General features: G+C 48.6%; 1 protein-coding gene across 1 annotated transcript in view; it reads left to right on the top strand.

Moving 5' to 3' along the window:
- Positions 1-12,624, top strand: part of LRRTM4 (leucine rich repeat transmembrane neuronal 4) — a 197,082-nt gene extending 184,458 nt beyond the window's left edge. Inside the window, exon 3 of the mRNA XM_069035438.1 lies at positions 11,274-12,624. Coding sequence (XP_068891539.1) covers positions 11,274-11,495 — 222 coding nt within the window. The 3' untranslated portion in view covers positions 11,496-12,624. The remainder of the gene's footprint in view (positions 1-11,273) is intronic.
- The last annotated feature ends 541 nt before the right edge of the window (positions 12,625-13,165 follow it).

Here is a 13,165-nt window from a genome sequence, read left to right as displayed (position 1 = left end):
TGGGAATGGGTTTACTCCCAGGGTCAGGATGTGCTCCAGCCTCTCCGAGCTCTCTGCTGACTTCAGCCCACCACCCTCAGGCAGCCCTGAGCCCAGAGCCTGCAGCCTTGGCCCCTGGCAGTGCCACCACCACCAGGCACCTTCCTGCCAATCTTCATCCCCACCCCTCAATTATTTTTCCTCCTTGAACATGAAACAGTCATTTCCCTCTGGCCCTGCCCTGCCCCAGCTCAGCTCCTGGTGCTGCCAGGTGCAGGGATTGTTCCTTCTTTGGGTGCAGGTGGTGGTGACACAAATCCTCACCCCAGTGGGAGTCCCATGGAGGAGTCACACCTCGGTACCCTTTGGAAAACCAGGGGGCTGCAGTTTCCTCCCGGCTGATGGAAGGGGGAGAGCCAGGAGGAGAGGGAATTCTGCTCCTGGATTCATGTTCCTGCCACGAAGTTTTTGCCACCTCACCAATTCTTCTGCTGGGAGACAGTGGAGGCAATTAAAACCTTGGAACTTCCCAGAAATAGAACCCTGCTGGGACCTCCAGGACAAACAGGAGCTCCCTCCCGTGTCCGAGCAGCCGGAGTGCCGGCGGCTTCTGGCTTCTCTCCCCCTGGAGGGAATTTCTCTCCCTGTTTCCTCAGCAGAAATTACCAACTCCTTGGATTGTGCTCAGTTCACACTCGAGATGCTTTGCTTGCCTCTCCTCCCTGAGTTTCAGATGTTCCTGCTCGGCAGCTCTGGGTGTGGAGAGGCTGCTGAGCCCAGCCGAGCCCAGCTCAGGTGGAAGAGCAGCAGCAGGAGCTTCTCTGTCATTTTCCCTCCACTCATCCCTTCCTTTGACACCCATTTTCTGTAAAGAACGACCCCTTGAGATGACTGAAAAACCCCAAATTATCTGCTCGCTTAGGCCAGGACTGAGCATTGAATTTCAAATCACGGCAGGGCAGGATTTTGTCCTCTTAAGAGTTTGGGGCTGGATATTATTTGTATTTTTAATATTGCCTTATTAAATGGAATTAGTGCCATTTACAAATGTGGCTTTAAGCAGTTTTTAATCAAAATGGGTTGAGACTCACCTGACTACAGCCAAAACCTTTTGGGTCGGGGATAAATAGATACCGGAGAAGGAAAAATTCCCGTTTCTTTCATCCCTCTCTTCTCACACTGGTTCAGTTTTAATCACCAGTCACGACGTGCCTTGTTTATACCTTCCCATGTCTTCAGGACAAAATATTGTGCAATTTGAGTCATGTTCCCCCTGCCTTAGGAAACACAGTTTTGTTCTCTTGATGCACAGGATCAATGCACAACTTGAAACAGTATTTAAAAACCTTCGGAGAAGCCATCAGTTCCTGGACAGCTCTTTTGCAACCCATCAATTCTGGGCAGATCTAATGAAAAGCAGGGTTTTAATATGAGACAGAGACTTACTCCACTCATTCTGCAGCGCCTTCATCTGTCACCGTGGCAGCAACATTATCAGATGTTCCTATTAAATCCTGGATTTATTTTTTGGGAGTAGTGGAGGTAACAGGTTGCCATCTTTTGGATTACTGCATGGAGGAGCAACTGTGCCGTTTCCTTTCCTGTCATAATTCTTTTTCTGAAGAACGTGCCCCATTCCCCACATGATGTTCTGGCCCCGAATGTGAGGATGCTCCAGGCTCTGGAATACCATGGAAGGTCCAGCTCCATGGGATTTTGGGGCTGAAATGGTAGGAATTCAGCAAGCTGGGAGTGTTGGAGGTCAGGAGAATGCTCTGGGGGAGTTGTAATGGGATGCTTGACACCTGCTCTGCTCTGTCTTTGTGGTGCCTTGGGCTGGAGGCACCTTTGGCTTGGCCTGAGAGGCTGAGTTCAAACCAACTCCAGCTCCGCCATGAGTGGGGAACAAAAATTCCTGGGGGAAACAGAGCTTTAGGTGTCTCAGTAAGAACTGAGTTGGCTTAAATTTTGGGAGCTCTGTGCATTTGGGCACCCAAAGACATGGAGAGGCCCCCAATGGGATTCTTTTGGACGTGGACAAGGAACTACTCCAAGGAGCTGCACCGTGTTTGAGGGACTCACTGCTGTCCCTAAGCTTTGCTGACCCCCCAGGCTTCCACCCCTATCGACTTCCACAGGAAACGATCCCAATGCACCCACAGCAATTACTAATGGCTTTCCAATTAGAATATCTGGAGAGTTTGTTGATTTGATCGGCCCTCCACGGCGGAAAATCGAAGGTTCCCGTGCATCTCACTCCGAGTTTTTCATCAGTGCGGCTTTTTGTCGGGAGCCAGACACGCCATAAAAAACAGATCAAGCCATTTAAAAGAAATATTTTGCCCGAGGAACAATAACAAGGCTTAGAAGGGTTTTTCTTCTTTCTGGGAGTTTCCTTTAGGGAAACCTTTTCATTTCCTGATTGAAAGATCAAATCTGCGCATGGAGGGAGCAGTGGGGTGTGGATGATTTTTCTCCTGATCTCTAGAAAAACACACTCAGTTAAAGAGTCCATGGAGAGGTTCTGCTTTAAAGGGAAAGGCGTTTGTGTGATTGGAGAGAAGGATTAGGAATTTATCTGTAGGGAAGGCAAGGAAAGCTTCAAATCCAGTTCACAATGTCAGTGGAACTGTCAGGGTGATGTTCCAGGGCTTAAAAACCTGGAGTGCACTCGGCAAGGGTGACCCAATAACTCATAAAATTCTTTCTTTGGTGAGGCCTGTAGATGGTTTGAAGTTGGTGAATATTTTCATCTCAAATTAGAAATTAATAGCTGCATTTTAATTCAGTTTGTATTAAATTGACCAATTTTATGAATTATTATATAATCCCATAGATTCCTAAATTGCTTATTAGCAAGATATGCAATTTCTTGGGTTAATCTGCCTCTAATCACATCTAACACAATGATGTTTGTTTCACTCCTGTAGCTATTAATTATCAGTAGCCTTTTAATGAACTACAAATAGACCTTTAATAGGGCCTGGAGAGGGAACTGGGGGCTGCAGCATCTTTGTCCCGTGTCTCCTGTCTGTTGTTTCTCTACATTTTCTGTACCAAGGCCTCTCTTCTGTCAGTCCATGCCAATTTTGGGATCCCTTTTCCACAGAAATACAAGAATTGAATAAGATTCATGATCTTTTTGTAGAATTTAGGCTCCAAATTTCCACTGACACCAACTTTTTTTACTAGGACGTGGTCTGAGACCTGCCAAAACAACCTTTTGCCTCCAGCTTAGATTTTTATAAGGAACAGGTTTCCGTTCCATACATTGAAGAAGCCATCCTGTGCCCAACCCCATCACCCTGCAAAATATTCCAGGCTTGGCTCCAAAGACTGTGATTTAATCTTCGGACTGGCAGGATCCAAGTCTAAGTGAGTGGAGCTCAGGGTGAGACATGGAATCGCAGAATCCTGGAATGGTTTGGGTGGGAAGGGACCTTAAAATCATCTCCTTCCAACCCCTTGCCATGGGCAGGGACACCTCCCACTATCTCAGGCTGCTCCAAGCCCAGTCCAGCCTGGCCTTGGACAGCTCCAGGGATGGCAATGGATACAGGATGCCCATAGGATCAATTTGTGGAATTATTACAGGTGGGCATTAGCGTAAGGCAAGGGAAAACAGCCTGCAGAGAAGGGAAGCCAAGGAGAAGTTGGGCTTTATTTAAGACAAGCTTAAACTCTTACAGCACTTGGACTTACATTCCACTTTGTGTGTGTGTGTGTGCACAAGCACTCAAGAGATCAGGAGCTGCCCCATCCCCATGGAACTGAGCAGGAACTACCCCATCCCTGAGGAACTGATCAGGAACTGCCCCATCCCTGCAGAACTGAGCAGGAACTGCCCCATCCCTACAGAACTGACCAGGAACTGCCCCATCCCTGCAGAACTGACCAGGAACTGCCCCATCCCCATGGAACTGAGCAGGAACTGCCCCATCCCTACAGAACTGACCAGGAACTGCCCCATCCCCATGGAACTGAGCAGGAACTGCCCCATCCCTACAGAACTGAGCAGGAACTGCCCCATCCCTGAGGAACTGACCAGGAACTGCCCCATCCCCGAGGAACTGACCAGGAACTGCCCCATCCCTGAGGAACTGACCAGGAACTGCCCCATCCCCGAGGAACTGACCAGGAACTGCCCCATCCCTGAGGAACTGATCAGGAATTGCCCCATCCCTACAGAACTGATCAGGAACTGCCCCATCCCTGAGGAACTGACCAGGAACTGCCCCATCCCCATGGAACACCAGCCCTTGGTGGATGTTCAGCCGGCTGTTCTGGATTTCCTGGAGAAAACTGGCAGATGGTTGGTGTTCCTTTTGGAACTCCTGACTTTGGGGCAGTGGCTCAGTGCCACCGGGGACCTTCCCTCCAGCCTGAGGCTGCCACCTGCTCCCTCAGTGCCAGGGACAGCTGCAGAGACTGTGGATGTGATTAGGGAGGACAGAAGAGCGAGGAGGCACAGCCATGGATTCTGAGCGGTGGGAAGGAAATTGGAGTTGAGATTGCAGGAGGTTGATTGTGGGAATTGCACCTCCAGTTCCAGCTCCCCAGAGCTCCTGCTCCACCCTTTGTGCCTAACAGAGGCACCAGCCCCAGGTGGAGCTCCCTGTGGGCTCTGCAGCTCTCAGAAAACCTGGGCTAATTAAGGAGTTTGAAGGCTTTCACCTAAAACTGCAGCTGGCAGATTTCCTGAGCTGCTCAGATGTCCCAGGGACAGCTTGGTGACAGCAGAGCTCACAAACCCTCATCAGAGCCGAGCACTCCGACACCCGAGCGCCGAAATGTTTTAATAAACGAGATTTTGATTTTTTTTTTTTTTAATCAATATGAGCATTACCTGAGGAAACACAGACTGCAGAACAAAAGGCCTGCTCCAAAAAGCAGCCGGGCACTTTTGTGTTTGTTCCAAGTGGAGGCAGAACACACAGACCCACTCATATTTCAGCACCGAGCTCAGAGCCTGCGTTTGTCCCTCGGAATGGGTTTGATGGGAATGTTTGATGAGGCAGTTTCCTGAGCAGGGATATTTTTCTGCACTGACTCCAAAGGGATGTTCCAGGGCTGTTGCCTGTGATTTTTCAGCGGCGGGAAATGCGCTGGAATTGTTTATCCCAGCTCTGTCTGCCTAATGTGCCCAATCAATCTGTCTCTGAGGTGAAGCCGTGTGCTCCGCTAATCGCCGCGCTACCACTGAACATCTTGCTTATTTTTACTCTAAATTATGATCGGCTTGGAAATGAACTCTGAATTTGATTTATCAACAGCTCTGATGCTAATTCACCAATGAAGTCATGGTGCTCTGAGACTAAATATTAGCACTAATGAGAAAACATCGCTTCCACGTTTTGTAACTCCGAGTTTCCCCTGCATATGGACAGCTCCTAAAGTTGCTGTAATTAATTCATGTAATCATTAACTGGGCAAGCACTTCCACAGGAATCATCTTACCTGGATTAGAGATTACCAGCAAATGTGAAACCAGGCGATGTTCAACTACCAGAGAATATTAATGCTGCATTTTTATTGTTTAAAAAGGGCAAAGTGTCCCCTGTGAGGCAGGGCTGGCTGTCCCATGGCAGCTCCCAGCAGGAGGGATGGAGCAGGTGCTGAGTTTTCCACCCAGGGTGTTCCTCCTCTTTGAAAACAGAGGCACCAGAATGGAAGGATTTGAACTGCAGGGTCCAAACAGTGCCTGGATAAAGCCAAGGTGTCCAGACTGACACAGCTGAGACAGTCTGGGACTCAAACATGCATCATTTCCCTTGCCAGGATCCGGGGTTTAGGCTCCTGTGACAGCGTGAGCCTTTGCACCATCTCCTTTCAGGGATAAAATAAACTCCACTCCATCCAAACTTCTCCCCAGAGACTGCTTGCCAGTCCTTGCACAGATTACACTCCTGTCTCCTGCTGGGAATGCTGGCAGTGAGTCACACAGACACCCACGGCCATTCCTGGGTCTCCACAAAGACTTTCCTGCTCTGCAGGACAATGGCTGGGGAGGGATCCTTCTTCCAAACTGAGTATAAAGAACAAACTCATCGTATTTCCAGCACGGAAAAGAACTGTTCCCAAATCCCAGGCAGCCAAATTTTGATTTATCGAACACCAGGGAATTGTTTCAGCCCGAGATGGATGATTGGGTCTGGCTGGAGTGATTCTGGGTGAGGCAGAGTTCATCTCTGCCTGATCCTCGAGGAGTTTTCCCTGCAGTGAGGCCGCTGCTGTGGGCACAGAGGGAAATACTGGAGCAGGAGCTGGTCCAAGAACTCGGTATTCCCTCCCAGAATTGCTTGATAGGGAGGTGCCACATCCTAGAGATCACGTTGGTCTGGACTCCAGCTTGTCTGAGGTGTCCTGTTGGGAGGCAGAGCAAGGAACTGAGAACGGGTGAGAGTGTTTAACACAGGAGAGGTGAGAGAGAAGCACTCTGGGAATGAGGTCACTCGGTGCTCAATCAGACCCCAGCCCAAATTCTTTACAGCTCCCTGCTTCCAGTGGAAATACGGCGAGGTTACGTCCCTACTGCTGTGCTTTCCAAGCTCCAGAATAAGGATTTTTATTGACGTTTGGCTAAAAATCTAGGCTTTGATGGCTGCACCTACAAAAAACAGAAGTCCAGGCTAAATTCTAATCTCTGACTATTTTTAATAAAACTTTCGTGCATGACAATCACCACTAATTAACTCCCAGGTATTTTCAACCTAAGTAAAACTGCTGGTAAAATTCAGTGCAGTGCCAAAGGAATGTAAAAGACAAAGAATCCAAACTGCAGTGTGGGTCTGTGGATTTGGATGTTTGGATGCCTGAGGGTTGAGCTGAACATCGGTGGTGGCTGGCAGAGGAAAAGTGGGTAGGGGGTGTTGGGAAACACCTTTCCAATGCAGGCCAGAACCTCCCTGAATTTTGGGTGACACCTTTCCAATGCAGGCCAGAACCTCCCTGAATTTTGGGTGACACCTTTCCAATGCAGGCCAGGATCTCCCTGAATTTCGGGTGACACCTTTCCAATGCAGACCAGAACCGCCTTGAATTTCAGGTGACACCTTTCTAATGCAGGCCAGGATCTCCCTGAATTTTGGGTGACACCTTTCCAATGCAGGCCAGGTTCTCCCTCAATGTCAGGTAGCTCCAGCAACTCCAGTTGGTTTTGAGGGGAGCACTTGTGCTCCAGCAAAGCTGCTGAGCTGGGAACCTCTCCAGTGTCGCTTGGACTGTGACAGGGAGGATTTGCACTCCTTAAATTTCCACCGCTAAATCTTTTGTCTTCCTCCCGTGGCTGGGGATTTATGTAAATTGTGCTCGTAACAGGAGCTCTGGCTGAAGTGTGTGGCTGCTTGGATGCAACATTTATTATGTTTAGAGTGGAGATCTGTGGGGTGTGGGCTTGAGAAGTCAATACTGGGAAACTAATCCAGGCCTAGAGCCCAAACCCGCCCGAACACTCACAGCTCTCACAGGGGAATGACTCCAGGCTTTGCTTAATTAACTCTTTGCAGCTTTGGCCAGAATAATGAAATCATCATGGAATGGTTTGGGTGGGAAGGGACTTCAAAGCCCATCCAGTGCCACCCCTGCCATGGGCAGGGACACCTCCCACTGTCCCAGGGTGCTCCAGCCTGGCCTTGGGCACTGCCAGGGATCCAGGGGCAGCCACAGCTGCTCTGGGAATTCCAGCCCAGCCCCTCCCCACCCTCTCAGGGAAGGACGGACAGTGTGGCAGAGAATTCTACCTGGTGCACACATGGGCTAAACCCTAAATGTTCGTCGTGTGTCAGTGACTTTGGAGCTCATTCTCATGCTGATTTCTGTTTTCCTGCCACAAAAACTTTTAGTACTTCAGGAAAGGATTGGGCAGTGCTGGTTTCAGAAATTAAAATGGGAATGAAAGAGAAAAATTAAATACAAAATTTTCAGAAAATGCTCTGAAGAGACACATCAGCCCAGAGCAGCTGTGGCTGCCCCTGGATCCCTGCAAGTGCCCAAGGCCGGGTTGGACGGGGCTTGGAGCAGCCTGGGGAGGGTGGTGGGAGGTGTCCCTGCCCATGGCAGGGGTGGCACTGGGTGGGCTTTAAGGTCCCTTCCCACCCAAACCATTCCAGGATTCCATGTTAAATCCCTCCAGGGACGGGGACTCCACCACCAGCCTGTTCCAGTTCTTGAGGACACAATCCCAGGGCTGTATTTATTTGTCTGGAAATTTTGTATTTATTTTTCTGGAATTTTTGTATTTATTTCTCTGGAATTTTTTCTGCTATTTTTTTGTTTGTTGGTTGGTTTTTGTTTTTTGTCTCTTGGAGGCCAAAGCAGCTGAAAAGGCCCAGCTTAGGTCACAGTCGGGTTGTTTTAGTCCCTGCACAAACAGCCCTCACCTCAAAGGGCTCCAGACTCCAAGGACGAGCAGGGGCAGGACTGAAGCTTCTCATTTTCCAGCTCATAAAATGACTTGTGCAAGGTCACATCTGAGTGTCTCAGGTATTAGTTCCATAGCAGGAGTGAAAGAAAAAAGAAATTACCTCAGAAGCTGGAACAAAAACACTTCTAAAATTAATTCTCTGCAGCTTAGATGATTTGGAATATGTTTTGTTGATCTCTGAATCTGTAAAAATAGAAGAGTAACAGCTTTGTGTAGAGTGAGCAGCATCATCAGGGTTTTCCATCATTTCACGGGATGAGTGCTGGTACAGCTGTCCCCACGTTTGCAGCAGTTTCCACCTTCAAGGCTCTGTCCTGGAAAAGCTTTGGGGGCTCAGGTGTCACCTGTGGTCACCTCGGTGTAAATAAAACCGAGCCCTTGTGTCTTCCTGCAAACACAAAGTTATCTTCTGGGGAAGGACAGGGCTCTTTGTGGGACAGTCCTGGGTTCCTCCCTTTGACCAGGAAGGTTTGAATTGTTCTTGTGGTGTTTTCTTGATTCCAGGGGCATCCTAAGGGCTGTCAGGGGTGCCAGGGGCTGGTGGCATCTCTGCCTTCAGTCTTTACTGGAGGACAGAGCTTCCCACAGTCATTTGACACCATTATTTCTTTAATTTCCCTTAGTGAAAGCCAGGTCCCAGAAGAGGAAGAGCAGCACGAGGGCCAGGCCTGAGAACCCCTTGCTGGGCCTCCTTATCCTAAAAACGCTCTACAGATTAACCTGCAACATCCTGATTTTATTTAAGCTGCAAATTCACCTGATCCACCTGTTCTGTTTTATTTTTTACACTGATAAAGAACATCCACCCTCCCTCCACCCAGCGACCCTTACTGCTGTGCTTTAAATGTGCACAGACCTTGGAAGTGAAAATTAGCGATAGATTCTATAATGCCACTGGAAAAGGGCTGCAAACCCCGTGTTTATCACTTTTTAGGGATGTTGTGGAGATCCCGATCCTTCTGACTCCGTTTGGAGCTCGCAGCCAGGCCTCAGGTGCTTAATGGGCTGTGTGTTATTGCTGCTGAGGCAGGACCTCCATCCCTCAGCTCTGCACAACACAAACAGTCCTTGGCTTTTATGGAATCATAAAGAGCTGCCTTAAAGCTGAGGCCAAACTCCGGCCTGACAGGAACTGGCACAGATACTGCTCTATCCAAGGGGACAGCACAGTTGTCCCACCAAATTCCCCCCAGCAGTTTGTCCTCCGCATCCCTGCCACTCAGCTGGCATGTCAAATCATATTCGCAGCTGAATTCCAGCTCTTGGAAGGATTTTGGGATCTCTCCAGCGTTCTGCAGGGGATCCACATCAAGAGGAACTCTGACCCTGCAAAAGTTCCCAATTAGCCTCAATGCCTTTGCTTTTTCCATGCTTTTTCGGGATGAAGAGCACCGAGCAATGAAAATTTGGGAGAAATTAGCTCTGTGGTCTTCACTTAAAGTTCAGCCTGGAAAATCAAAAGGCATTTGTTCCAAGATTGGATTATGTGTAGGATATCTCCAGCTATAATGAGCTCAGGTTTGCTGGCAGCGTTAGAATCAACTCTCGCCTCTCTCTCTCCTGCCGTGTGTGTTTTTCTCCCTCAGAGCATATTTCTTTCGACTTGATCAGCTCATCTCTTGCAGATGATAAAATTATCTGCAAAGATTTGTATCTGATGTTGTGCCATAAATCATATTTAGTCGTAGGATTAACATTTGCAAGCGTAGAATATTTATGGAAGGAAAAAAAAAAGAGAAAAAAGCAGGTGGGGGGCTGGCAGTTTCTGAGGATTTACATAAGGGAGAGCTGGGATTCAGGATGGATCTGGCAGCGTTTGGAAATACATTTGTACGAGGTGTGGATGTGCTCAGCTCTGGTGAGCAGCAGTGGAGCTGCTCTGATAGTGTTTATCTTGGGGAGGCTGGAAGATAAAGAACGCAGGGAATCGTGACCTTGGGTGAGCAGCTTTGTCCTGGCAGCAATAAACAGCTGTTCCAGCTGTGCTGGCACCAAGGAATAACCCGTGTTCCAGCTGTGCTGGCACCACCCCGCTGCCAGCTGGGTCAGCTTTTGATATTCCCAGGCTGGTCTGGGCTCTCCGGAAATGCTCAGCTCCTCTCTAGGTGCTGGAAAAAGGGGACAGTTTTGGGGAGCTGCTGGCTTTACAAACCCCTTGGTTTGTTCTTCAGAGCCAGGTTGTTCAAGAGAGTCAGAATGGAGCAGTCTGAACATCTGCCCACAAACTGGGAAAGGGAGGGAGGGAGGCAGAGCAGCTCCCTCTGCTCTGGCTCCAGCACTGCCAGGTGGGAGATCCATCCAGGAATGGGGACCGATAGCACAGACCGCAGAATCCTGGAATGCTTTGGGTTGGGAGGGACCTTAAAATCATCCCCTTCCACTCCTGCCATGGACAGGGACAACTTCCCACTGTCCCAGGGTGCTCCAAGCCGGCCTTGGGCACTTTCAAGGATCCAGGGGCAGCCACAGCTTCTGTGGGAATTCCATCCCAGCCCCTCCCCACCCTCCCGGGGAGGAATTCCTTCCTGATATCCCATCCATCCCTGCCCTCTGGCAGTGTAAAACCACCATCCGTATAAAGAGTCCCTCTCCCTCCTTTTTCTCAGCCCCTTGAGGCACTGGAAGAGGCTCTAAGATCCCCCTGGAGCATTTCCTCCTCCAGGCTGAACACCCACAGCTCTCCCAGCCTGGCAGTGCTGCTCCAGAGGGACCTGAATGTGCTGCAGGGAGCTGGGAACCCTCAGGGGTTTCTCCTGTGGGCTGATCCCGGGGGGGGCTGAGACCGCGTTGAGATTTCTGGTGATGCTGCACGAACACGAGGCTCAGCCCAGTGCTGACGGTTGCTGTTCTTTGGTCCCGTTTCTTGGTGCAGGTCCCTCACCACATGAAGACTTTACCCTACTACAGCTACGACCAGCCCGTGATCGGCTACTGCCAGGCCCACAAGCCCCTCCACGTGAACAAGGGCTACGAGACGGTGTCCCGGGAGCAGGCGGAGACCTCCAACCTGGACCTGGGCCGGGACCGCAGCTTCATCGCCACCATCGCGCGCTCCGCCGCCCCCGCCATCTACATCGAGAGAATACCCAACTAACACGGGGCCACCTCCGGGGGACAGCTCTGGGAGGGACCTTTCGTCTGGGAAGAGACCAGGCAAGGCGCTAAAACCCCACCATTCCAGCGGCAAACGTTCCGAGGGCAGGGGATGGCCGCGGCCTCCGCGCACCGCGAACGCCGGCGTGCGGAACGCACGCGGAGAACTTCAGGATTTTCTTTGCTTTAAACTTTCAAACAAATTCCTCAATGTAAATATTAAAGAGAGAGATTGTCGAGTTCTTATTAAAAAGAACAACAACAACAACAACAACAAATAGATTTCACTCTAGCTACATAAAGGGATGGATTAAGAGTTTTGTTTGTATATTTGATTTTTCTACATTGCACGGTTCCAGGGAAGGAGAACCACAGGTAAAAATAAACGGGGTGGGGAGGGCAAGGCTCTGGGGAGGGTCAGCCATGTTCCCTTATTAAGTGTTTATTACAAAGATCCATTGACTATTTTTGTTCTTTTTAAACCAACAAAAGATAGCTCTATATTTTGTTTTTTCCTTTTGAGGATTGGTTTTTTGGGTTGGGGTTTTTTTTTTTTGGTTGTTTTTCAAGTGGTCGAGCGTTAATATTTCAACCTTCAGACATGGGCATTAAAGCTTATGTTGAACCAAAAGGACCTTGGCAATTGATGCAGCAGAAACAAAGAAACTCGGGTGCATGTACATTTAAGACACAGGCTGTACACTATGGAGGGGGCTTTTGATTTTTTATCTTCATTGTGCTTCATTGTTGACACTCTAATTCCTTTTCGGGCTCTAAAAAAAAAGGGGGAAATACTGCAACGGAGTCACGACTCAGATTTCCAGGCCAGTGGTGCTTGTTAAGCAAAATTCACGGACGTTTGGGAACCAAAATGGAAGTGAAGTGCTTGAAACGGATCAGAAGGAAAATCTTTTAAAGAGCATTTAGTGCAACTCACTGGCTGACACAATTTCTAAAACACAGCAGAATGTGTAACGTTGTTTTTTTGGTTTGGGTTTTGGTTTTGGTTTGTTTTTTTTAATTAATTATTATGATCAGTTAGTTTTTGTGTAGTTTTTATCAATAAAATGACAACAACAAACAACAACAAAAAAAAAAGTGATGGAAAAAAAAATAAACATATTATTTTGTGGTTGGGACACCACAGCCAAGCTACTGTTTGAATGATTTCTCTGGGGGTGGGACACGTGGACTCTGGACAGAGGGGACAACGCTGGGTCCTGTTTCTCCCCCCTTGGAAGGAAATCAGGGAATTGTTCTGAATTCAAACAACCTGAGTCTGGAGAAGCTCAATTTATTTGGTTTGTCTGAAAAAAGAGGTGTTTTGGGGCCTGGGGGAGGGGAAGAGAGGGAAAACAACTTTCTTTCTTAACTAAAATTTGGGGTTTTTAATCAGAAGAGAGGTTTTTCATCTGCAAACCTGAACTGGCGCTAAACCAACTCAGATCAGAACACAAGGGATGAGTTTTTATCTGGAGGGGGAATAACACATCAACAACATTTAGGACAGAATGCATTTGGTGATTATTTCAAGTATTTCTTTGGGTGTGTTATGAGAAATCTTGGCCACAAGGATGAATGAGTTCCTGCAAGTGCTGAGGGCTGTCTCATAGATACAATATTCTATTGTCTCCTGTGTTTCTCACCTGGAAAAGTGATTTATTTTTCCCT

Source organism: Aphelocoma coerulescens, chromosome 22 (assembly GCF_041296385.1).
Source record: "Aphelocoma coerulescens isolate FSJ_1873_10779 chromosome 22, UR_Acoe_1.0, whole genome shotgun sequence".
Taxonomy (NCBI): domain Eukaryota; kingdom Metazoa; phylum Chordata; class Aves; order Passeriformes; family Corvidae; genus Aphelocoma; species Aphelocoma coerulescens.
The sequence above is the reverse complement of the archived record's forward strand: the minus strand, read 5'-3'. Positions and strand labels throughout refer to the sequence as shown.